Source organism: Oryzias latipes, chromosome 22 (genome assembly GCF_053564925.1).
Source record: "Oryzias latipes strain Hd-rR chromosome 22, Olatipes_Hd-rR_3.1".
Taxonomy (NCBI): domain Eukaryota; kingdom Metazoa; phylum Chordata; class Actinopteri; order Beloniformes; family Adrianichthyidae; genus Oryzias; species Oryzias latipes.
The window spans coordinates 13,146,148-13,172,662 of record NC_136258.1 but is presented as its reverse complement, the minus strand read 5'-3'; the positions used below and the strand labels follow the sequence as shown (position 1 = coordinate 13,172,662).

General features: G+C 40.0%; 3 protein-coding genes across 5 annotated transcripts; 2 read left to right on the top strand and 1 right to left on the bottom strand.

Moving 5' to 3' along the window:
- tmem50a (transmembrane protein 50A) lies at window positions 1-3,695 on the top strand. Its single transcript, XM_004082394.5, has 7 exons — window positions 1-140; window positions 644-747; window positions 954-1,066; window positions 1,381-1,448; window positions 1,530-1,622; window positions 1,773-1,833; window positions 3,075-3,695. Exons 2-7 carry the CDS (start codon window positions 646-648, stop codon window positions 3,118-3,120), a joined length of 483 nt encoding a protein of 160 aa, XP_004082442.1. The 5' UTR covers window positions 1-140; window positions 644-645; the 3' UTR covers window positions 3,121-3,695.
- rhd (Rh blood group, D antigen) lies at window positions 2,429-9,422 on the bottom strand. Of its 2 annotated transcripts, none has more exons than XM_078940689.1 (10): window positions 9,358-9,422; window positions 6,582-6,768; window positions 6,316-6,466; window positions 6,072-6,219; window positions 5,762-5,934; window positions 5,511-5,648; window positions 5,292-5,419; window positions 5,139-5,218; window positions 4,984-5,057; window positions 2,429-3,951 (listed from the first exon to the last, which is right to left on the bottom strand). In XM_078940689.1, the coding sequence occupies exons 2-10, from the start codon at window positions 6,746-6,748 to the stop codon at window positions 3,925-3,927; spliced, it is 1,086 nt and encodes a 361-aa protein (XP_078796815.1). In that variant the 5' UTR covers window positions 6,749-6,768; window positions 9,358-9,422; the 3' UTR covers window positions 2,429-3,924. The 2 variants fall into 2 exon arrangements, with proteins under 2 accessions (XP_078796815.1, XP_004082443.1); XM_004082395.5 differs by lacking the exon at window positions 9,358-9,422 and adding an exon at window positions 7,622-7,897 and having other exon boundaries at window positions 3,782-3,951.
- maco1b (macoilin 1b) lies at window positions 8,413-25,121 on the top strand. 2 transcript variants are annotated; one of them, XM_011490532.3, is made up of 11 exons: window positions 8,413-8,778; window positions 10,381-10,522; window positions 13,825-13,951; window positions 14,928-15,051; window positions 16,444-16,622; window positions 18,689-19,238; window positions 21,244-21,402; window positions 21,623-21,805; window positions 21,893-22,013; window positions 23,015-23,189; window positions 23,287-25,121. In XM_011490532.3, the coding sequence occupies exons 1-11, from the start codon at window positions 8,699-8,701 to the stop codon at window positions 23,487-23,489; spliced, it is 2,043 nt and encodes a 680-aa protein (XP_011488834.1). In that variant the 5' UTR covers window positions 8,413-8,698; the 3' UTR covers window positions 23,490-25,121. The 2 variants fall into 2 exon arrangements, with proteins under 2 accessions (XP_011488834.1, XP_004082444.1); XM_004082396.5 differs by having other exon boundaries at window positions 18,686-19,238.
- Window positions 25,122-26,515: the final 1,394 nt, after the last annotated feature.

The following is a 26,515-nucleotide window of genomic DNA, read 5'->3' as shown; positions in this document are numbered from 1 at the left end:
TTCTATACACATGAAATACACACGACGAAGGGTTCTCCCATCAAACGAAACGGATGAACTGCGCATGTGCACGGTCGAGGTCTATCGGAAGTCAGGTCGGTCTTAGCGGTAGTCCACATCAAAAAACTCAAAACAGAAAGGTAAGAATCTTTTTAAAATAGTAAATTAATCCATATTACAACAGCCCGCACATTTTTTATTCATTGTTGTCGCTATATGTTAAAACAAATGTACTGTTTTAAGACTACGTAACAAGAAACCTTCAAGGAACTGTTTTGCTAGTACCAAAGCGATGAACAAAAGAGTCCGACGACACAACAGTTCCACTCTCCTAGTTATTACGTTGTCAGTTTTAATACTTTCAATTCGAAACTGTCAAGAGAACCAATACACGTTTTGCTTTGAAGTGATACAACTGTCGACTCCAAAGCATGTCGGTGCTTGCGATCCGGGGGGTTTAGCATCATCACCAACAACAGCGATTGCGCACAAATGTTTTCACTGACTCCTTTCTGATTTACACGCGACGGGAGCGGACTTGCATGTGGAGTATTGGTTTAGATTGGTGTTTGGATCATCTATTGAATGGATAATAACCGATATTTCTTTGAACTGATCGACGTCGCCCTTTTTTTCCTCACAGTCATGTCAGGGTTTCTGGACGGGATCCGCTGTGGAGACTGTGACTGCAATGTTGACTGGGGGGAGAGGAGAAACACCATCGCTTCCATTGCTGCTGGAGTTCTGGTACTTCACTGATTCACTAATTTAATGGGTGTTGAACAATTGAAGCCACATTGAGAAATGTATTCCAACCTGTTTGTAAATGTGCACACAGGAAGCATTTGTAAATGTAATTATGTCTACCTGTGCAGCTTCCGGTTGGTTATTGATCATGGTCCACCGTCCTCCATATTTCACGCTTGAGTCACATTTGAATGTTCTTATTGCAGTTCTTCACTGGTTGGTGGATCATTATCGACGCGGCAGTGATGTACCCTCTGGAGGAAGATTTTCATCGCGCCTATCACACCTGTGGGGTCATAGCTACTGTGGCCTTTCTCATGTAAGATGTTGGTTTCATTCATGTTTGATATTTTATGAGGTTTGGCAGAAACAACTTCATACTAGGACTTGAAGACATGCTAGCAGTAGGGAGACGGGGTTGTGTTGGTAACCAACAAAAGTCTTTAGTGTCTGATGCAAATGACTGACCTGTTTATGGGGCTGTGTAACCAGTTTTGGTTGATGTCATGTGACGGCAGTCATGTGATTCATCTAAGGGCCTCCTTCATGAAAGCTGAGCAGGCTGCTGTCACATGGCTACCATATGAAAAAGTATATATTCAGTTTGATGTTTTCTCTCTTTCACATGTTTAGGATAAATGCAGTTTCAAATGGCCAGGTGAGGGGAGACAGCTACAGTGAAGGCTGCATGGGACAGACAGGTGTGTGTGCATCCAAAAGAGAATCATTAACTTGTGTTTAATGTCACTCAACAACTCTCCCGTCTTGATCTGTGCATACAGGCGCTCGAGTGTGGCTCTTTATTGGTTTCATGTTGGCTTTTGGCTCCCTCATTGCTTCCATGTGGATCCTGTTTGGGGGATTTGTTGTGCCTGGTAAGTATCCCCATGTAGGCACAGTCAATTTATACTGAGTTTTGAATTAGAAAACATTTTAGAACAATGTGTGGTTTTGTGCAAAAATGAAATGTATGGTTGTTTTTTTTCCAACATTTTTGTGAACAGTGCAACACTTATCTTTTGCAGGGAAGCCACATACGTACCCTGGAATCGCCATTTTCTTCCAAAATGCATTCATTTTCTTTGGGTAAGTTAAAAGCAACTTTCACCAGTTTTTCCACTCCATTTGACACATAAAGGGCTGTATTAAAGCTATATAATCAGCATAAATGTTTACTTTTTAATTCATATTCTCCTGAAATAGATTTTTTCCCTTTTGCTTTTTGCCCTGTGTGTCTTTTTTATTTTGACCCCCCCCCCCCGCCTAGCACATGTTTTCTGTCCACATCTCGGTTTTTTGTTAATTTGAATAATTCAAACACGTTGAAACTTTATTTTTGCCGGATATAACGAGGTGGAAGCTTCAGGTTTCTATGCACAGAAACAGGTTTGTAAACAGATAAAGACCAGGAGGAATTTCAGTTTAAATTGATTTAATTCATAAATCTTTATTTTAATGTAAATGTGGAACATTATTGTTCTTATCCCTGTTTGCTACAAACACAAATAGACTCGCATTTTAGTTTGGTTTCTTTTTAAACAGACTTGGTTTGTCAGCTCTTTCTAACTTCCAAAACTATTTTATTATAAATCCTGATGTGAATTTCCATAAAGATGGAAATAAAACACCTACTTGGTTGAAACTACTGTTGGACACAAGGGGAAAAAACAATGGACAGACTTAAAAACAGGGTTTTTTATTGACATCAACATAAATAAGTTATTAAAATCTTGAAATGTATTTTGAAACCTCACAGCAGAGACTTTGTTCCCGTCCCCTTGAAGCCAAATTGACTTATTCTAGTCTTGTTTTGTTTTTTTTACATCAGGAGATTGAAACATAGTCCAGAAGATTCTGGCTGTATTGAAACGAGGCTTTTTAAGGGGTTCAGTGTGAGAAGCCGTTCACAAGCAAAAATATTTAGCTCAAAGACCAACTCTAGTCAAAATCGTGTTTTGGTGTTTTCAACATTTTGACATTTTTGTTGCACTGGTAACGTTCGATTGGGGTTGTAAGGGGCTGGAAGCTAGCAGTAGAGAGGGTAAACAAAACAACTGAGAGGAAGGGGGGCGGGGTTGCTCCACACAACAGTCCACTCCCCCACAACTCAGAAGTGAATTTCTACTGAACTACTACTGCTCTGTAGAAACTATGTCCCAGAAAAAGTCACCGGTTTTTGGATTTTGGCTAAAAACGGCATATTCAGAATTAACAGACCATTGGGAACGCTTTTACAACAGATCAGAAAATGATCGGATTGGGTCTTTTAAAAAGAAAGTCATGAAAGATTGTTAAACTCACATGTTCCTTCATTTCTTCTATCATAGGGGGTTGGTCTTCAAGTTTGGACGCACAGAGGACCTCTGGCAGTAATGAGCTGCATGTGTCTTTATGTCTACACTCACACCCTCTGCTTTCTGTATTGTATGAGACTAAATAATTCCAACATTTCCTGAATTTATACTTTTTTTTTTTTTAGCTTTCAAACTAAAATCTTTAATTTATAAGCTTTGTAGTTTATAAGCTGCATTTTACCAACCACACATTTTTATAGATGTCTTGACAGGTGGAACATTTCCAAATGTGGCACATGGGTTAAGATGTCTGCCTACATTCAGACCTTTTAGCCATGTTGATAATATGTTAAATGACTTGTGTATGACAAAGATGTATATTGGGAGCTTTTTCTATCACTTCCACTTTGGTAGACATTTATGAATAACGTTTTTTTTTTCTGGCCCATGGAGTCTAAACTACATAAGCTTTTCCAGTAGATAAAAAAAAAAGTTTCATGTTATCGTGTCTTTAGGGGGGTGTAATCATATGGGGTGTTTTTTTGTTGTTCATGTCTGTTGTAACACAACCACAGTTCTCAAATGTGTACACCCATTGTGGAATAAACAAGCTCACAGTGCACACCTGAAGCCAACAAAGGTTTCACAACAGAACGGTGTTGTTGCTGAAAAAGAGATTTGCGTGTACAAGTGCCATGTCCAAAACATCAGGTCATTTTCTGAGAACGATGGCATAAAAAAAAAACTGACATCAATCTTTCTACTGTCCAGCCTTATTTTTCTGTTTTTCTTCTTATTCACAATCAAAATCTTTAAAAGACCCATGAACTTGATGAGATTTGAGGCAGAGATGAGTCACTTTGTAACTTCTTCCTCTGTCTTCTTACTTGCGCACTGCAAGATGAGGAAACTGGAAAACAGACAATGAAATTTTAGGATTCCAAGTATTTGTAAGCGCAGTGCATCTCTAAAACCTCTATTGATTATCATGCATCATGCCATTATTAACATTTTAAGCCTAATAAGCTTCTATCCTCATATGACACTCAGATTTTAATAGTATTTTCTGAATATTTTAGCTCAGGATTAACCAAGCTCAGGATAAGTCACAACGCGTGCAGATATAGATGCTAAAGTTCTGCATGTTTCCCACTTGGAACCATTGACTGTATAGAAGAACTGGACCGAGTGAGCGTGATGTCACCCATAGAAATGGTTCACTTCCAGCTCCATCAAATGAAGTCAATTCAGTTGCCATTTTTTTCGTGATACAGACATCAGTAAGTAGTGATTGGTCTGAGCCAACATCTCTATGGCAACCACACAAGCCAATCAGGGGTGAGTTTACACTCCTTCCACTGATAGCTGTCAAAACACTTCACATATTCAACATGAGGCCACTTACTTTTATCATAACTTAAACTGCACAACAGAAAAAAATAGGCTTGGCAATAAACATGTTTAAAAAAAAGGTAGCAGAGCGAGAATAGTTATTCTGACAAATATAATGGCTGTTTATTTCTGTATAAAAGTCTATATGGTTTTGGCGTGTTGGAGCCTGAGGGTACTTCCTGTTTGGAACGCCAGGGGGTAGGAGTTACTCAGTCCAGCTCTCATGTACAGTTGATGGTTAGAAAACAGTGGAAAAAGCACAAAGTAGTTGAATTGTCTTTTTCCAAACAGTTGAGATTTACTGAGTTAAACTTGTGCATCTATTCTAACTCAAACTCCAGATGAATGTGGAGATGAATGGTGATGTCATGACTTCATTAACATGACCGTAATCTTTTTGTTTCTAGATTTGAGTCCTTCATAAACTCATTATTTTAAATATGCTCAAAAGAAGGAATACTTCTATTGCTGCAACACGTTTGGAATGTGTTGTGCATGTAAGCACCCTCCCTGACTTCTTCAATTGAGAAAAGATGCCACGACCGCTTACCTCCCAGAAAGCTTGATCATCGAAGCACTTCCTGTTTTGAGGAGGCCTCCAGACGTTCAGCCTGAGCAGAAATCCTTTGACACCAACAGCAATCAATCATAAGTGAAACAGCTTCAAAAATCAATTACGGATTGAATTGGAAAGAAAATACATACCTGTCAGTGTTCCCATGGTCAGGCTTACTGTAATGGTGACGAGGAGAGTGCAAATGTGAAAAACTGCAAAGCGGATAGCCCTAAAAAATAGAGGTCAGATTTCCTAAGTGCCACATATCTTCAGTGTCTGTTAGGATAAAGATGCATTCGTACACTGTGTGGTCACCACAGTCTTTAATCTGCAGGATGAGATGCGCAAACCATCCTAGGAGACCTGGGAGTCCATGTGTACTCAAGATAGCGGCGGTGTCATGGCAATGAAATGCAAGAAGCATATGGCTCTGTTCAAAACAAAACAAAAAACATGAATAGAAGATGCTATAGATAGATCATTAAAATCCGTTAAAATGTGCATGTTGGGTTTTTAAAAACCTTAAGATATTTGAATCCAGTGGCTGACAGAACAGCTGCAGCGAATCCAATTGCCATGGCTTCCCAGGGCTGATGGACTGCAGACATGGACACCCCGACAGCAACACCACCAGCAAGGATGCATGACTGCATTTGGATCTGGTCGAAGAGTTTTGTTAAGAGGCGCTACTTGGTGAAATGGACTTGACTTGATGGCAGCAACAATAGCTGTGAGCTTTTCTTGGCTTTCTGAAGAAAGTGTCAGATCATACCAGGTTAAGTTTTCCTCTGGGACAGGAGAGCACAGACACAGAAGCCGCTGTCACGGCACTGACGGCAAGGGCCAGGTATGTGCTGTACACAGCCCCCAGCTTCCTCCCAGGGAAACGATCATCCACAAGCACTGAGTTAAAAGTGGGCCAGAACATCCAGAGAAACACACTTCCTGAACAACAAAAGCCAATCATGGACAGTTAGTCTAAATGTGTGCTAAGATGAAGGTGTAACCCTGCAGGGTTATATGTTTTGCCAAACATCTTTGCTAAAAAAAATAAAAAATGATGCTAGGGATAGTTCCTTCACCCAACATGGAGAACAGCCCCGATTTTTTGTCAAATTTCTCCTTTTCAAATCCTCCCTCTGAGCCTTTGCGGTACAGGATCCATGTCAGCGTGAGTCCAAAGAAGGCCCCAAAGATGTGGAGCAGCATGATGCCTTTCAGGGGTCGGACCTGGCATTGAGGAAGATCATTCCAACCATTTTGAAAACCAAAAAAATCAAAGTAAATGATCTGATTTAAAAGTAAAGATTGGAGGCATTTGCTTACTTTAAGGAGACCCTGGAGGAGCCGTTCATTCAGGACGAACCCTGAGACCTCCAGCAGGGCCAAAAGAACAAGCTGAACTGGGTTGGCTTTCCCCATCACGGCTCCCATTGAGATGAGGGCAGAAGCTGCACACATCTCAGCAACCAAAACACTGCAGACATTTTTCACAGACTCAGAAAACGGCACTGCTTATTATATGTATACTCTTGAGTCAAACTAATAATAGTACACGCAGTTGTAAATCCAATTTTGAAATAATATTTTACCTTCTGAGATCTAGAGGAATCTTTCCTCTGTCATACCAGGACTCAAGGCCGATTAACACGAGTGCCCACTGGGTTGCTACGGCAGCAACAAGAAGGTTGAACCCGGAGCTGCTGAAACCGTGACGCACCAGAAAGGTGCACAGGAATCCAAAGCCTAGAACCACCATCACGTTCACATCCTGGAATTCTGCAGGAGGGGAGAAGTCTATTCAACCATAAATGGTCATAGTGCATTTTATTTTTTTACTTTTCTGTTTTGCTTCATAAGTCGAGACTTTGCAAATATTCTGATCTGCTGTTGAATTTGAACAGCCAGGGCATTATTACTGATTAATCCGAAAGATAACATAAAAGCCATTCGTGGCATTAAATATAAAATTAAACCAAATTTACTTGTTCCATCTTGCATTTTGGAACATTTTCATCACTGGTTTACAAAAGTATCAACATCGGTGATGCCATACTGGAGCACTTTGGTATTTAAGTATATTTTTGGCCCCATTCTGCTCTAGTAAATGGTGTTCAGAATACTTTCTGTTTCTGTGAGAGTTTTTGATCTACTTATCATTATTGTTCACTTTTGTTGTTATTGATTCTTAAGTTTATTTTTTGTATTATTTATTATCTGCTGTTTTAAGCTTCGGTAACAACATCATTTCCCCTTTGTGGGATCAATAGAGTTCTATTCTATTCTATTCTATGTGTTAGATGCATTTATGTTAGCATCAGTTCAGTAGCTGTCCAGTGATATATTATTCTGTTATTTTGTCATGTTTAACCCCTTTAAATATACCCCTCTGTAGCTGACGGTGTTCAACAGGGGTCTTGTCTTGAACCAATTCTTTTTAGCAATATTTTCTATATATGTTTAAATATAATTTTCAATTTTGATTGCAATAACACAGATTTGCGTGTGTTTGTCACTTGCTTTAGAGTTGCCTAAAGACACCAACGTTCCATATAGGTAAATATATGTTGTACACTCAAGTGTAACACAAATCAAACACATAACCCTTCATCCCATATCAAGTGAGACTCACCTGCATACGCATCTCTGAAAATGGCTTCATCTACCACAACGTTATCTTGGATTTCAAAATAAAACGCGTATATGAGGATGAATCCTGTCTGCAAAAACAACAACAAAGGGCCCAGACGGGAGCGCAGACTCGGAGCGTATCGAGGAGCCATTGGAGCTTTTCTGTGTCCGTTCAGTTTCCACGACGGTTTGAAAATGGGCGCAACCCCCTCAGCTCTTTATCAGCTGTTGGACACGAAAACCTATAATCTGTCCTAAAACATTAGGTCATTACAGCAGGTTGGTTTTTGATTTTTTTCTTTTCCTTCATTAGGTGGGTTAACACGTGAAAAAATCCACAGTTTTGGGTATATTTGCTGTTATGTCGGGTTTAAAGTAGGATAAGAAAGATGATAATTAGTTTTTAACTATAGTTTAATTAATAAGTCAAGAGCACATGTTTCCTATCCTTTGTGAAGAATTGTATGTGGCTCAGAGCAGGATTCCCGTCACTGAACATTTCAGAAATGTTTGACTATAAATGTATCCGAGTGCTGGAAAGAATTTTTGAAACAAAGCAGATTTTAGAACAATGACTGTATGTTCCCTGCAGATATGAACCGAGGCTGTGGCAAAAGGCCCGCCTCTGACATAAAGTATTGGTTAATCATCAATGCCCAATTTGTCCACAATGATCTGATTAGTCGAACTGAGAGCCTTTCTTGAACATCCTACACGCTCTCATCTGTTGTCTTCAACGAGAACAGCAAAGCGAGCGGCCTTGCTTTGATCTGATTGGCTGACGCTTGTGTCACTCAAAGAGGAACACGTCGGCAGACGCGCTGATTGGCTAACTCGGCCGTCTGACAAGTTGACGTATGTAAAACACAGCGCGTCTTGGGTTTATTGAGCCTGCGCTAACAGAAAAAGAGGAGGTTCCCGAATAGAGTCCTTTATTTATTTCTTTGTGTTCAGTAGGGGGGAAATAATAGCAGAGACATATACCTACGATATTTAATTTATTATCTTTGTTCGTATACACAAGAAAACTGGATAAGATTACAGTTGTTGCTCGAAGGCCAAAGGCAAGGGGAGGAGGATGAAGCGGCGCAATGCGGACTGCAGCAAACTCCGACGGCCGTTAAAACGGAACCGAATCACCGAGGGTATATACGGCAGGTAACCAATACAGAACCGAAGAAAAGCGGTGCTCCCCGCGCGAGTGAGCGGCGGTAATTATGCAGAATATTTAGCTTTGGGATGCCGTTGCCATTGAACAGCCCCATGCTACAGCAGCCTGTTAACCCAGCTAGCTGAGCTAGCCGTGAATTTGTTTTCGTTGAACGGCAGCAGGTAACGCTAGCTAGTAAGCTAGCTAACAGCTAGGCCCCAAAAGAGCCCTGTCAGTGTCACTATATTTATTTTCCAACCACTTTAATATCATTCATATAAGATGCCGTAGTAGACCTTGTGAAATGAACTGTACTATAACTCAGTCAAACGGCGGCAGTACTCCGTTGTTGTCATCTGCCTCTCCTGTCATAGAGTAGCCGCTTCCTTTACGTCAAATCTGTAACTTTTGACAGCAGCTTCTATCTTTTGGGACCCAAACACAACCACGAGACTTAATGAATCCAGAAGCGCCGTGTTAACATCGAACATCTCCTAATAAGACCACAGGAGCAGCTTTCGCTCCACCTTTGGGTTGTCAAAGCAGAATAGTTGAGTCGGTTGCCCTTTCTGACAGTTTCCACCTACCAGCGACTTCCTATCTGATCAGCCCAACGTCGGCAGTCAGTCACCAGTGAAACACGTGGCAGAGAGGTTTACAGATATGGGGCAGGTTCTTCATGATCAAACTGGAGTGAAATGTCCTAAAACAGATCTGTTATGATAGAATATTAAGTCAGATCTACTCCACATGAGAGTAAACAAGAAACAACATTAAATGACTTTTACTATTTTTACAAATATTAATTCAAAGCTAAATCATAATATAATTTATCAAACCTGAACTGTAAGCATCTCTTTTAGGGGTCTAATGATTCATTTGAACGATTCATATCATAATTAGTGGTTGCTGATACGATTCAGAGTCAATATTGGTTCATTTTGAACAATTTGATTCACTGATTTCAAATCAATGTGATAAATACCTGGTACTTAACAGTGCAGGTGAAGTTTTCCAGATTTCTTGCAAGATAATCAAGTGTAAATGCATTCAGTTTATAGTTTCATAAAGTTCAGCTCACTCATAAAAATAATGCAAATGGGCCATTATTACAACATTCTAGCACACTGCATGATCACTATTTTGCAAAATTCAAAGTGTTTCCACACATTGGACTGTAATGATGGTTTGGGCATTTTTTGCTGCAGCTCGTGTGTTTTTTCTGTTAAAATGTCACTTGATCATTTTTATGTTAGAGCAAAATAAACCTACAGTGTCTCAATCAAAATGGTATTTTCCAGGACCGATTATTATCAATTTGTTTCATTTTGAAGCAATTTAATAATAGTGTATTTAATTCAATTAACAACTTACCTTAGACAGATTGATCTAGTTGGACTGTAAGAATATAAAGTCAATTAATCGTTACACCCCTAGTCTCTTCTTTTTTAAGACTTTTGTTTAAGATTAAGCACTCAAATTATTATACATCAAACAGTAATACAATCACAGCAATATACCCACACAATTACTTAGAAAAAAATGTTAATCTTGTACATTTGGGTTCCCATAAAATGTTTTTAATTTTTTGTTATTTGAATCTTTCCTAGTACCTTCCTGTACTTGAAATTCCTGGTGGTGTGGGCTCTAGTGCTGCTGGCAGACTTTGTGCTTGAATTCAGGTTCGAGTACCTCTGGCCGTTCTGGCTCTTCATTCGGAGTGTGTACGACTCATTTAGATATCAAGGACTGGTAAGTATGGCAAGAATATTCATAAAGATGAGATAGATTAGCTTTTTGTCTTTGTCTTATAGTTTGTGGCCATGAGAATGTTTTTTTTTTTTTTTTTTTACCCAAAAAAAAAAAAGAAAAAGGTCTAAGCCATTTAACTTCAATAGTGACCAAAGCAGAAGAAGTAAAGGGGGTTAAATGTACATTGCAAACAAGTCATTTAGTTGTTGAAAGCTAACATTATAGTAAAGGAAATAGCTATAATAAAGGGAAGTCCTTTCGATTGGGTTATTAGTGAACCCTCACCAGAGCTTTCTGTATATCCTTGGGATGTTTATGAAAGGCAGCAGACAGTTTGAGCGTCTGATTTCATAAGAGCAGCTCCCTGTGAATGCGTCAACCTAAGTGCTTGCTTACCCCCGTCTACACACTTACAGTAGCATTAGGTCTACAAACACAAAACAAACAGTTGTGAAATAACCAGAAACCTGACAAAAATTCTAAAACCTGTTGTGAATTTTATTTAAAAAGTATCAAAAGCACAAATAACATTGTTATACAGCATAAATAGTCATGCAATAAAAAATATAGAAAACTATTATTACGTGTTAATTACATTTATTTCAACTTCAATGTATTAATAAATATAAATGTTAAATTAAATATAGCAAATATATTCAAGCTAATAGTTTTTAATTTAGTATTTGCACTTTATTGTGTAACACGAAAAGCTAGCAGATGTTCCAAGCATCTTTAGCATATTTCTTTAAATTTTTCTGGTGCTTAAGGTGCTGCTTTTGAATTACAAATATTCATTTTAAGATGAAATGTTTTGTTGAAGTCATGGAGGCAGCTGTTGGGAAAAAACAGTCTTCACTTGTAGTCATGCTGCTCTAGCGTTTTTTTTTCTTTCTTTTTTTTAATGGGGACAAAAGTGGTCACTTGATGCCCGATAAAAGTTCATCCCTATTCTGGGGTTTTAATGAAATTGAATCACAATCAGGCTCAAGGTTCATCCTTCACATCATTTTCATTCTCATCAAATGTTTGTAAAAGAGACTTTTAAAAGACCCACTCTGATGAAAATGGTCTTTTTGGTGTTTTACCACGTCCTTTTGGCATTTTCCTGATTGGGGGGGGCAAAAAAATGTAACTCAAAATTGCATTTCTTAGTGTTTTTTTTTTAATTGTATTTGCTATGAATCAGGAGCAGACGAGGAAATTCTATTTGGAAAAGCCTGTATTTGTGACATAGAAAATAAGCTGGGCAGGCCACAAGCTCGCTGCTTCACTCCATTCTGATGCATCCACTTGCAGACAAATAGATCCATGTTCATCTTTGTTTTTCTTGCCTGAGCTGGAATCTGGCTCAAAACTGTACGGCTGGATAGCTCCAATACTGCTCTCCATTTTTGTTACACTGCTAATGTCAGGTCAGAGGGGTGAGGGGCTGTAAGCTACTGGGAGACAACGTAAGCAGGGTGATGGGGAGTGGGGTAGGATTGCTCTGCGCCAATGGTTCCGCCAACTACTTAAAGGTCCATTTCTAATGAACTCTGTCTCAGAAAACAACACAGTTTTTTTTTTTAATATTTGGCTAAAAACAGCAAAATCACCACGTTCAGCTGGTCTTTAATGACCTGAATTGGATCAAAACTTCAGAGGTAAACCACCGAACAGCAGAGGTCAAATCAAACATAGTTTACATGTACAGCTGTGGTCTAAACCGGAGCTGAAATGCGACAAAACCGTTGAACCTAACAAGTAAAACTAAAAATACTTTTTATATTACATGATACAGCAAGGACAAATACATAAACGGCACTTGACATGTTCAAACTCTTCTTACAGTAACACCACTAACCAATGTGTTGTACTTTTTCAGTCTAAAGCAGAACTGAAATGTCTGAATTCACTTCTGTAAATTAACTATCACTGTTGGTTCCAACTTCTGTTTGTCTTCTTCACTGTAGACTCTATTTTACAAAGCTAATAGAACAAACTTGGATTCTTTTTTAATCATCCTACTTAAAATATTCTTAAAAGGCTTTTGTCACATCATAAAAAATATTTTTATAAAACATTTTGTTCTTGTTAAATTTTGTACACAAACCTTTTTAAATCATAAAACCGCTGGTTTGTGTTGGTGAAGCAAATACAAGTCTGTGTTCTTCCTTCAATATTGACAACTGTTTCTTTTTATTTTTCTTAAAGTAAGAGAAAACACAGTAAAAAGGTTAAATGCAGCTTTCAAATGCAACTTTCTCTTAACATGAAGTTTAGTTGGATATTAACAGTGAATTATATTATATTTGCATGTTGTATTTTGTATTTCCACATAGTTTTTAGTGAATAAAAACTATGCCCAAGTTAAAATTCAGTTACAAGTGAATGGCAACCAAATGAATCGCCAATTAAAGGTTTGAGCAAACTGTTTAAATAAACTCAGCCCGGCTAAGGTTCTCTGTAGACGAGAATGACCCCTTCAATACTGACAGACTAGGCTCTGGATTAAATATGACTTCATCCACACTAACAGCCACTGATTTACATTGTTTGTTGATTATAAATACTAGCAGTCGCCCTTTAACAACAAACCATTTACAGCAGCTTCGACACACAAACACATATGTCCACAGACCATTTAGGTTCAATTTATGCCCCTTACTCTTCATTAATGCTCTGCAGAAAAGCTTAGCAAACATAAAGTGTTGCTTTTTTGTATTAGGAGTCACCCTCAGAGAGCAGAAAGCAAATTATAGTCATGAAAATCCATCATAATTTGGATCAGGATAAAGAAAAAATGCAAGCAAGAGTTTTCCTGATCACAGCCTGATGAAGTTATTTCGACTTGATGTTTTTTTGTGTTAAAACAGCTTCATGCTGTAACTTTGAGGAAACGTTGAGTTCATGTTAAAGTGAGCTGAACATAGAAACCAATAGTTTGACTTGAATATTAGTTTAGAACATTTGAAGGTCATATTTAGGAGAACATCATTGTATTTCACAGTTTGAATGCTGAAACTGGACAGTTGCTTTAGTTAAAATCTGCTGTGTAGGTCTGGTTTGTGTTGTGAAGGACAGAACTAGATTGTCATGTAATTATTTGCGTTCTCTTTGTCATGTCTCTGATGTTTTATATTTTTGAAAAAGGAACAAAGCATGTGTTTCTGGCAGAAAGCTCCCTAACCTCCAAAAATGTGTAGTATGTTTGTGTTTAATGTGCAGAAGCTGTGATTTGACTAAAATTTAGTAGGAAGATCAAATTTAAAACTTTTTTTTTGTCAAAACTAAACTTTAGCCTCTTCTCTTTTCCCCAATAGGCTTTCTCCGTATTCTTCGTCTGTGTGGCGTTTACCTCGGACATAATTTGCCTGCTCTTCATCCCAGTGCAATGGCTGTTCTTTGCTGCCAGTACCTACGTGTGGGTGCAGTATGTTTGGCACACAGGTACGTTTCTTTCAACCAAGACAACAAAAATCAAGCTTCCATTGCTGCAGGCACCTTAATAATTGGATTTTTTTGTTGTTGTTGATTTTGGGGTTAAAGAAAAGTAAATAGATCTTTTTTTTTATAGAATTCCGTGCACAAACTTTTAAAATTTTGTGATTTTTGTTTTCTTATTTAAAATGGTGTGGCCTGTTTCTCTGCTCTGTACTGCAGAGGATCTGATAGATTTGCATGACTGCCTGGTTGACCAAGGGCCAGGTGTCAAACTGAAATACAAGATCTTATTAGGGCGGGGAGAGGGACACACACACACACACACACACACACACACACACACACACACACACACACACACACACACACAGACAAATGGAATGGTTCCCAGTTTCTTTCTGAGCTCTTTAGCTTTGCTCACCAGTGACATTCACAGCTGTAGATGTCACACTTGTATTAATATCAACACCAGAACTCCCTGATGAATGTCAGAGTGTGGAGTTTCCCCATAGTTTTGCCAGCGGCTAGGAAATTAGTCTGAGAAAGACTCTGGCTGGAAGGATTGAAGGTTTTTTATGCCAGATTATTTAATCTGATTCCATCAAGCATACAAGTATGGGAATATTTTTCTTTGTTTAGCTTTTTTCCCCTTATTAACTGAAACGTTTCTCTTTTTTAAAGAGGTGAAGGGCTAAGGCATGTCTAATTCATCAACCCTTTACATTTATTATAGATTCATTTATAGCCCATTGTGGTAAATTAAGAATACAGGATATTTGGAAAATTCACAGGTGTTGTCAGCAGTGTGGTTTGGATTTCTCAAAAGAGGATGCAGCTGACCAAAACTCATGTCAAAGCAAATTATAGTTGGGATATTTTTAACAGTTACACCAAAGGCCGTGTAAATAATGACATTGCGAGCACATGGTCAGGTCAGAAACCTCGCTCTGACATTTTTGCCTGCCTTTGCTTTGGTTTCCAGAGAGAGGGGTCTGCCTCCCCACGGTGTCTCTATGGATACTCTTTGTGTACATAGAGGCGGCAATCCGATTCAAAGACCTGAAGAATTTTCACGTGGATTTGTGTCGACCTTTCGCGGCGCATTGGTAAGTTCCGTTTTGGTAAGACCAGTTTAACATCTGATATATGTTTATGATATACATATTCCGAAATGAATTATAGAACTAGTCCAACAAAAATCGTGTTTTCTGCGTTTTTACACGTTCTTCTAGCATTTTTCTCATGATGGAGGACATATTTAAAATAATTGAAGATTAGAACGGTGTTTCTAAGTATGTCTTTACTCTCATCATGATGGTTCAACAGCAGATAACAACCTGCCGTTTGAAAAAGCTCTCAGTTGTGATGCAGCATCTAAAATGGTCAGGCCAAAGTCTCCCTGCTCCCCTCCATTCTGATGCATCCACTTGTAAAGCGACTGGATAGCTCCACTATTGCTCGCCATTTTTGTTGGACCACTAATGTTAGGTTGGGGTTGTGAGGGACTGTAAGCTAGCGGGAGATGGTGTAATCCAAGGGATGATGGGATATTAGCGCTGGGTTACTACTTTACCAACAATCCCGCTCACAACTTGGTGGAGAAACTGTCCTAGAATACAACACACGTTTTTTTGTAGTAGGTTTGGGGCTGTCATCTGGTTTTTAAAAACCAAGTCCAGATGACAGCCCCTAAACCTACTATAATGGAACCAACCTGGATGAATGAGAGTCTTCATAGACGACACACGTTTTTGTTTTTAGCTAAAAACGTCATGATCCTAATCAAAATCCACTTGGAAACGCTTTTACAATAGATCAAAGGATGATCAAAGTGGGACTTTGAAGTCATTCTTAGAGCTAATAGTACTAATGTTCGCGGTAAAACGTGGTTCTTTCCAGCAAAAGCAAATTAGGTGAATATGATCTAAACGTGTAAAAATGTTGCTTTCTCCAGTTCTTCCGTTTAAATTGAATAACTTTACCTGATTTGCTGCAGCATTCTTGAAACGCGTCAATCTGAAATCATCATCATCTTCATCACCAGTAACAGCCGCTTGTAAAACAACAGAGCGCTGAAGCTGAATGCATGTTTGGATAAACTTCTTCACAATCTGGAGAAATAAACATTGGTCTGTAATAAACTCTTTGTTTTTTAGGTTTTGTGTTGGACTGATTCAAATATGATGCAGATTTTCTCTTTACCAGTGATGTGGAGGCTAACAACTGGACACCAACTTTAGCCTCGTCTGTAATTATTCCTAAATGAGAATGGAGTGAAATAACACACAAATCAATGGAGGTCCAGTTTACCTAAAGTTATGGTGGCGCCATCATTAGCGTGTTTGTGCATCTGCAAACATGTGTGTGGTCGAAGACAAATCTTTTTTTCTTCGGCAAAATGTTGTCACTCCTGCTTGATTGACTGGATGTACACAAAATAACAAATGGTGTAATTCTGAAATGATATAAAGTCAAAATTCTCTGCTTTTGTTTTGCAGCATCGGCTACCCAGTGGTTACATTGGGCTTTGGATTTAAAAGCTACGTTAGTTATAAAATGCGATTGCGGAAGCAGAAGGAGGTGCAGAAGGAAAATGAATTTTATATGCAGCTGCTACAGCAGGCTCTGCCTCCAGAACAACAGATGCTTCAGAGGCAAGAGCGAGAAGCTGAGGAAGGTAAGATTCAACCCCACATGCAGTTTACATCATAGAGCTGGAGAATCAGGAGCAAAAAGAAATGTAGCAGTCACCAATTTTGCAAGTTGTCCCCCTTTAAAAGATGAGAGAGAGCTGTAATGTTCATAGATACACTTTAACCTTGATAGACAGAATGTAAAAAAAATCCAGCAAATCACATCCCGATGTCTAAAAAGTTTATTTGTATAACAGTGGAGAAAATCAGTATTTAACCCCAACAAACAAACAAGAAGTCTGTCCTACAGACATGATACAGACAAGATCACTGACAATGTCCCTCCATCTGGAGCTCCATGCAAGATCTCATCCGGTGGAGTACAAAGGATCTCGAAAATGAAGAGAAAACAGATCAGAACTACACAGAGGAACTAGTCAGTATCAAACTACGGCATCATGGATTCAAATCCTGCAGAACTCCGAAGGTCCCCCTGCTTAAGCTAGGACATGTCCAGGCCGTCCAAGGTTGATCCAGAGGTGCATTGGGAGAACGTCATGTGGTCTGATGAGACCAAAATGTAACTTGGTATAAACACCACTGGCTTGTTTGAGAGGGGCAAGAATAATGAGTTGCATCCCAAAACCACCAAGAAGCATCAGGCTTTAAGGCTGGTTTTCTGCAAAGAGGACAGGAGGACTGACCTGCATTAAGGAAAGGTTGAATGGGACTATGTCTGATAAGATTTGGGACAAAACCTCCTTCCATCAGTGAGAGCATTGAAGATGAAACATGGCTAGATCTTCCTGCAGGACAATTATCACAAACACATCACGAGTGACCTAATTAGTATCTTGACCTCAATCCCCTTGAGAATCGGTGGAGGGAGTTAAAAGTCCATGTTGCCTCAAAATGTCACAGCTCTTGAGAAGATCCGCATGGAGGAATGGACCATAATAGCCTCTACAGTGCGTTCAAACCTATTCAAGACCTACAAGAAACCTTTGGCCTCTGTCATTAAAACCAGGGTTACATTACAAAGTTCGTTATTGACCAAATACTTATTTTCTGCCCTCTCAAACAAATAAATTCTTTAAAAGTTTAGAAAATATAATTTCCTGAATTCTTATATTTGCATTGGGTCTTGCAGTTGAAGTGTATCGACGATGAACATTACAGATCTTTCTAGTCTTTTGGTAGAACAACTTGTAGAACCTTTGACTGATTCATTCTTATTCTGTATTTCAGGCTGAGTTTATTTTTTTTCATCTAATTTCACCACCTTCCTTTTTAAAAAAAAAAAAAGAAAAAAGAAGGAACAATCTTTAGAGATTTCCTTCTCAGCAAAATGTCGAGATAAAGTTCTGACTGAGATGAGAACTTTTCCAACACTGTGAGGTTTTGTTTGTCATTTTGATGACAGAAGCACGTCACAGCCTGGTGGCAATGTGAGCTGTGTGAGATCCAAGAACAATGAGTCCATCCAAACCGGATCTCTGAAATGCTCCACCTACTTCATAACAACTAAGACAATATTTAGGATTTATTGGTCTTTCAGTTGGAGAATATGTAATTAAGACTAACAGTCCAATAATTAGAAAAATACCTCGTTTGTTACAGCGCTAAGGAACCCCCCCCCCCCATTCAAAGTACTTCCTGTTCTTCAACAAGTTGTCAAGCCTTTATTCAAAAACAATGTTTATAGATGGAATAAATGTCAGATCTGTCTTTGAATTGTGGCTGAGACTGGCTGAACCCTGTTTGTAAATAAACAAACATTATGCTAATGCACATGTGCTGAATATAGTTTGTTCTTCTATTGAAAGTCTGCGGTTCGCTGCCTAAGCAAACAGCGATCACAACGTGAGTCACTGTGTGTGATTTAGGAAAACAAATCACTCACCCAAGCAGTCGGTAAAAGCAGGACAAACTGCCGTCTCCAAAGTGTCTGAAGGTCATTTTAGATTCCGCTGAGCTTCAGGGGTTCAAACACTACAAATATTGAGTCTTCTCAGTTCAAATGGCTCTTCAATGAAACTGTGCTTCAAATGCAAGACCAAACAAATTCCAACTTAAACATGATGTCTGTCATTTTTCTGTTTTCCAGCAGCCAAAGGAGCATCTGAGGTGGAGACGCTCCCAGTGACCCAGAATGGCGCCCCGCCTAATAAAAAGACATCTGTGCCGCTGCCAGAGCTTGAGTATAGAGAAAAAGGGAAAGACGGGAGAGGCGGAGGAGAGGCTAAAAAGCAACACAACAGCAACAACATTCTTCAGCCATCGCTGGACTCTAAAATCCACGAGATGGAGTATATGGAAAACCATATGAACAAGAGACTGACCACAGAGCTGGACAGCACAGAGAGCCTGTTGCTAAAAGAGGATAACAATTCCTCTTGCTCTTCTTCATCGTCCTCCTCCTCTAAAAATTACAAAAACGCCAGCAGCAATGCTGCAGCGCTTAATTCTTCACCTCGAGGCCATAGCACCACCAACGGCAGCGTGGCCTTCTCAGCATCTTCATCTACAACTAACACAGCGAAGAACGACAAGAAGCACAAGTTACCGGTGGGCAAAGGGACAGCAGGAGGTTCCCACAAGGATCCCGCCGACAACTGGATCCCCAACAACCAGCTGAGCAAGCCTGAAGCACTTGTCAGGTACGACCCCACGCTGATGTACAGAGCTGTTTAAAAAATGGGATTCTTGTGAAAAAGTGTTTTTATTTTAATGAGATTAATGGGTTTATGTTGAATTTTGGCCACTTAATCTTGATCCCAGGAAAATCAACAGAGTTGTGCTCATTTCAAACACACCTGGCGAATCTCAAAAAGCGTTCAGTTTGTCTCAAAGTGCTACTCAAAGAGCAGAAAGCATCAGTTTGGATTGGTCTAACCCAGTTCAGTCCAGATCATTCCAATACAGCCGGATTAACAGATGAATCCCTGGAATGAGCAATCTAAAGGATGAAAACTCTAACAATGTCACACCAAACGCGAGTCGATCAGATGCCTCTGTTTTCATGCACACCATATTTGTCCACCTGTCCAAAAATGTGTTCATAATCTCGTTTATGGAGGAGCTATCACCAAAAGTTTATGCGTCATTGCTACATGGAAGCATTGGCTATGACGACCCACGTAAGAGACGGATGATGAGAGATCAGGTTGATTTATTTTGCAGAGCTCCTCCAAAGCATCAGTAATCAGGTCTCCATGTTTGGGTTCATGAGATCATTCAGAGACTCTCCCAGCACAGTGAGGTTCACCTCCTACTGCAGGAGCTGCGTCTGAATGACTGAAGCGGTACTTCCTGTCTGTTTATCTGTGACCCAGTTTGATGACTTGCTGTACAGCATTAGTCTGAGGAAAGAAAAAATAAGAATACATTTAAATGAAAGGACCTTTTTTTTTTATTATTGTCTCCATACAAATAAGAAAATATCATAAAGTTCCGGAGAGGAAGAATCCGATTCTCCTCCATGTTGGTTTTGGACGCCACCCGCTGGTCACATCACTACATCATGCGGCAAAGCTGAGTCCCTGATTGGTTAACGTGATGTGTCTTCTTTGCCAAAGTTAAGATTCTTGAACTCCTGATGTGCCGTGCGGCACCGCGATGCCTAAAAGGTGCCGCAAGACCTCTGATCACACCTGTACCTACCTGGACTCCCTGGATGCAATTAGCGTGGGGCAATTGTGTTCGGTGTGAACAGAACTTTAGTTATAACTGCCCTGCTTTCTGCAGCTGAAAAATGGGCAAACTTGTACGGGTCACACATGTGGCCCGCAGAAAATGTCAAGAGCATAGACCACTCATAGAGAGAAAATGCAGGGTCACAACGAACACTTTTAGTCCCACTCTGGTCAAATCCTACGCAGCGTGCAAAGGTTCCATTAGTGCTGTTTAAGCGAGAAGTACGCCCTCCTTACGTGCAACCTGACTGTTAGAACTGAGAGTGTAGTTTATGTGGGCATCCTACAGTCATCCCACAGGTACTTGCGGATCACCTGCACACCCTCTGCATGCAGGATTTGCATGCAGTCAGTAAGGAGCCAGCACCCACGCCTTACCAACGATCAGTGAGGCTTAAGGACACCATAGGACAGCATTACCCGACATAGGGGACCTTTTAAAATACTTCACGATACGCTCGACATCCTATGAGGTGGCCACATGAGCCTCAGGACAACTGCAGGACACACTTAGGCTCTTCTTATGATGCAGCTGCTCCTCTCTACTCCACAAGCCCGGACAACCCAAAAACCTGCAGCACCCGCACAAGTCAACTGCTCGTTCGGGTGCATGTGCCTCCGGCTTCCCTTGCGTCTCATGTATAAGCCTAGATTGGTGGTGTGAGTAATGAGAATCTTCTTCTGATGAGTTCAGTTCTGTCACAATGGTTAGAAGAACGCCAGTAGCTTTGAGACTGATGGAAACTGCTGCTGTAGCCACAGCCCTGAAAGTAATGATTAGCAGAACTGTGTGATCTGGAGGTGAGGAGCTGTTTTTAGGATCAATTCTGGAAAAAAAAAAGTACAAACTACAAGTGTCACTTGGATACGGATAGTGAAGCCAATATATAAAGTCATCATATTGATGGATGAAGTTCTGCTGTTTTCTCACTATTCTGCATTGTAAATGTTTTGCTCTCTCCTGGGACAGACTGGAGCAGGACATTAAAAAGTTGAAGGCGGATCTGCAGGCCAGCCGGCAGGTTGAGCAGGATCTGCGCAGCCAGATTAGTTCGCTGGGCAGCGCTGAGCGCTCCATACGCACCGAGTTGGGCCAGCTGCGCCAGGAAAATGAGCTTCTGCAGAACAAGTGAGTGGCTCTGTGAAGGTTGGAAGTGAAAGTTCTGGTGAAGGTTTTATCCAGGCAGCATTTTTCTGTGTAATAAGGGGTGTGTTCATAGATTAAGTTTCACGATTTTACAGATTTTCCGTCAAGTTTTTTTACACAGAAAGTCAAGAAGAATAGGTAAAACTGGTATTTCTTGCGTCGAGTTTGCTGATCCTCTCGTCTCTCTGTGTGCGTCTGTTAGGCTCCATAATGCTGTGCAGGCAAAGCAGAAAGACAAACAGACTGTGGGACAGCTGGAGAAAAAGCTTAAAGGCGAGCAGGAAGCTCGAGCCACTGCAGAAAAGCAGCTCGCAGAGGAAAAGAAGAGGAAGAAGTTGGAGGAGGCAACAGCAGCCAGGGCTGTAGCACTAGCAGCAGCATCCAGGTAAGTCTTCTTCCAATTTCAAAAAGCGTTCCACTTTCAGCTGCTGCAGAAGCGTTCTCATCCTGCATTCCTTCTCGCATATCTCAGAGGGGAGTGCACAGACACGCTGCGGCGGCGGATCACCGAGTTAGAAACAGAGTGTAAAAAATTAACAATGGACATAAAGCTGAAGGAGGATCAGATACGAGAACTTGAAATAAAAGTGCAGGTATGCTGAGCTTTCTACCTTTTCTTTTACATCTTTTGATCAAGAAGATGAAATCAAAGTGATTTTTCTAAAGTCTTTAAGTGTTTGAAGTTTGTATGGAATTATCTACTCATTGGCCACTAAAGCATCGTCTGTTGGATGAAACAGCCGTGCAGCTTAATGCACCAGGAAGGAAGAAGACATTTTCCCTCACACGTCAGAGCGAGGGTTTCTAAAAGCTGACGTAAAAGGAAAATATCTTTCTACTGAGCTGAACTAAAACACCTGTATACCAGTATAAGAGCTCAAGCTGGGCGTAAATAGAAGCACAATTTAAAATGTATATTTGTATGTATTTTATGACGAATTATTGAGAATAAAGGAAACCTAGCTTGCTGTGAGTGAAAATCCTCACGATGGAGGTTTCCAAATCCCATTGAAACTAATCAGATGAGATCCATAGAAGGATTGTGCTCCATAAAGGATCCATTTAAAAGAGATTTGAAGAGTCAAATATGACATCATTTGTTGTTCAAACTAGTTCCAGTCTTTCATTTTCTGACTATATTTGGTAAAAGGGATGTTTGGTGATCAGTTCCAGCTACTTAGCATGTAAAGCTAACAGCTAATCGTGTTTGTTTATGAGTGTAGACATTTTTCATTTCTAAATACAGCATTTCTATTGTTTAGGAGATGCTGGCCGTGACTAACATTTAGGTCTTGGTCCCAACTGCCCTTATGGGTAGATACAGGCTACAGATCCGTCACAATACACTTAGCACATACACTTGAGGTGGCTGCACAAGCCACAAGGAACACACCTGTGCTCACCTTAGGATGCAGCTGCTCTGGTCTCCAACACTCTATGAGCTCAGAAAACCTACAGCACCTGCACGGGTCGACTCCCTGTACAGGCGCATGTGACTAAAGCTTTGTCGTCATTATTATTGTATCAGTCTGTAGAGAAATCAGTAAATGCCAATCAACAGATTGATGCTAACATTTGCGTCTTTATGTTTCAGGAGCTTCATAAGTATAAGGAAAACGAAAAAGACACAGAAGTGCTGATGTCAGCGCTGTCAGCCATGCAGGACAAGACTCAGCACCTGGAGAACAGCCTCAGCGCAGAGACCAGGATCAAACTGGACCTCTTCTCTGCTCTTGGAGATGCCAAGAGACAGTTGGAGATCGCTCAAGGTTAACACCACATGAAAATGTTTAACATGTCCAAATATTACCCTTTGGAATTTAAGCTTTTGTTTTTAAATGTTACCTAAACTTCATTTGATTGCAGGTCAGATGATCCAAAAGGACCAGGAGATCAAGGACCTGAAGCAGAAGATAGCAGAAGTGATGGCAGTCATGCCCAGCATCTCCTACACAACAGACACCAGCAGCATGACCCCCGTGGCCCCCCATTACTCCTCAAAGTTTATGGACACCAGTCCCTCTGGCCTGGACCCCAACGCTTCTGTTTACCAGCCACTTAAAAAGTGAAGGCTTTTCTTCTCATCTCTTCTCTCAGCGTTTTTACTTTTCCTCCACCATCTTGCAGCTGAGAACTTCTTCTTTTCTGTTCTCATTTTGCCAGGTCAGAAGAATGTTGTATTGTGTGACTGTATTTGTTGTAGTTAAAAACAAAAAAAAAAAACAAAAAAAAACAAAAAACAAAAAAGGCGGACATCCCACATCAGCTGTTTAGAAAAAACCTCACAGATTCGGGGGTGTATCTTCGTTCTCTCTTCCCTTCCAACATCGCAGCAGGTCTGTTTGGTCCTGGAAAGAAGCTGCTGTGACCTCTTAAGGTTTGTCCACCTAAGATAGCAGAGCAGTTCCTTAACATGCATCCAGGCTCTTATCAGGAATGGTTTTTTCCTCCTAATTTCATTTAAAAAGCAGAGGAATGTAGTGCAAAGATGGCACAGACTTGCTCGTTGTTTTATTTATTTAACATCTACAGATTTACTTTGCTCTCTGCTGTTTTGGCGCGCGGTGGCTGACGACTCTGAACAATTGAAAGCTCAAAATTGAGACCAAAATTTGCTCCAAAAGTCGAACGTTGGAGCTTGGGAGTAAGTGAATTCCTTTGGATCCAGCTTGGACGTGTTGTCAAAGTGATGGGAGCTGACAGAGGGGGTGTGTGCAGGTCAACAGCATCTCTGCGCTCCTCATCCTCGTCTTTATCACAGTGCCTTGAGTTGAGGATGCTTCAATTCCATCCAATTCTTCTAAATTCCTCAATCTGGAAAGTATTGCTGCACAAAATGTTTCCAAAATTCTCCTTTGATGGGAGGATAGAACTCATCGGGAGGATAAACACCTTCGGTTGTGTTGACATAGCAAAGCCACCACAGTCAGCAGCTCATTTCATGTCCTAACAGGAGCTCCCGTGTTGAGCTGCTGCCAAGGGAAGCCTGTAAAACAGAGCGAGCAATGCCAACCAAAGCCCATCTGATGCTCCACATGAAATCCTCGTATTAATCCTCCAACTTGAGTTTGAGTGCCATGACAGGAATGCCCGTTTCTCTAGCGATGTATTCAAGAATGTACATGCAGAAACACTGACTGACATGTTTGTCAAATATCCAGCTGAATATTGCTTCATGGAAGTCCTTGTAAAGCGGTCAAAGAAAGTGGTCAGCTGTTCGTCGTAGGCTGTATAGTGAAAAGTACGGGAGTAGGAAGTCACATTTCTTTTTGTGAATGTTACAGTATTTGCAACGTTGGGTAAGTCGGTGTTTTAAAGCAGTTTGCGTACTCATGTTTCTGGTATTAATCGTTTAGTTCTTGCAGGGAGATAAATCTGCTCGAGTCAGATTTGGTTTCACCGTCACCTCCAATGGTCATTGTTGTGCGTGTGGTTTTTTCACCTTCTTTAAATGGAGAAGCTTTCTTTGCTCGGATCGCCGTTGTTGGCCTCCTGAAAATGTTGTGACGATTACAATTTTAGCCAGTTGTTCAGTCAACCGATTGTTGGAAGTATTGAGAAGTGTTTTGTTTGTTTTTTTGTTTTCAATGCCCACAGTCACTGTTTTCCCCCAGGTCTGACCTTGGCTGCGCTCTCGCTCTGTGAGGTTTACAAGGAATAAAAAGTTTTTCTCTTGCAAAAAAAAAAAAAACACAACAAAATCCGTGTTTGTTTGTTTCTTTCACTAGTCATGGCATTGATTAGGGATGCCACAATTCTGGATTGAAAACCGAGCCGTGAAACTGAATTATAGGGGAAAGTGAATTGTTGAATCCCTTCTGCATACCAGTGTGTTTACATTGAAAGGGTTAAACAGTTGTGCTAAATTTAAGATGTTTTTATTTTTATTGTTTTATTACCGGTACATTAGGCCAGGCTTAGCATAACTAACTTACTTTATCATGGCTTACTTATTAGCAAATTTAAAAGAATGATTTTTCATAATTTTTAGTTTTTTTGTTCTTTTGTAATACACAAATCAAACATCGAACCAAAACGGTGACCAAAAAATTGAGGTTTGAAGCAAATTGTGATGAAAAAAGAATCATTGATTCTTCTGTTATGATGATGGGGAGCGTCTCCAGCTAACAACTACATTTGTTTCGTCAGAGATGCAATGTCCACCACTTTACTTCCTACTGATTTGTTGCTGGTTAGTGTTTAATATCGTTTTTTTAAATGATTTTCATGACTGCTGTTACCAAATGAACTACCTCCTGTCACCAGTAGATGGCAGTCTTCGTCGAAACCTGTCAAACAACTCCTGTAATAACTTAGAAATGTTGAAACTCCCACGTATTTGTGATTCAAGACAGAACATTTATTTTTGAAAATCACACGAGTTCATCCAAAACTTTTGTAAAAACTTTGTGCCATTTAAAAATATACAAAAATGAGAAAATGCTGCATAGTCATGTTTTGTATTAAGGCAATGACTAGATTTTTAAAATCATTTTTAAGAAGATATAAAAAAGTTTTTACCAAGGGGTAATAAGCCACTGAACCTGTAAGAGACCTTTATTCATCAATCTGGCTAAAACAGGGATCTGAAAAAACACTGACTGTTCCTTAATTTAAAAAAAAGAAATGAAGGTAAAATCTCTTTTTGTTTTTTCTATTTTTTCCCCTGGCCTTGATGTTTTGGCATAAATTTGTGTTCCATTAAAGTATTTATGCAAATGTTGAACCTCAAAGTCAGGGAGTTTTTCCTTCACCAGCTTAGTGTGGGGCGCTGTCACATTCTCTAGAAAGTAAAGAGAGAAAGAAAAAAATGTACCATTTCACAAGAAAATCATAAAAGAACAGCATGTTTATTCTAACAAGAAAATAACTATTTCTTATGAAGTCAAATCAGTGTGTTTGTAAGTGTATCACCTTTTTCCCCTCTCATATTTGAGAAGAATGTGCTTTCTAGGTGAGGAGAAGCATCTATACTGATCTACGCTGCTGCTTTGTCAGTCAGTCAGTCGCGCCTCAGCAGCTCCTCAGGCCTTCACAGAAACCATGACTGCACCTGTCTGCGCTCAGAGGGAGTCCTCATGCGTCTACTGCAACG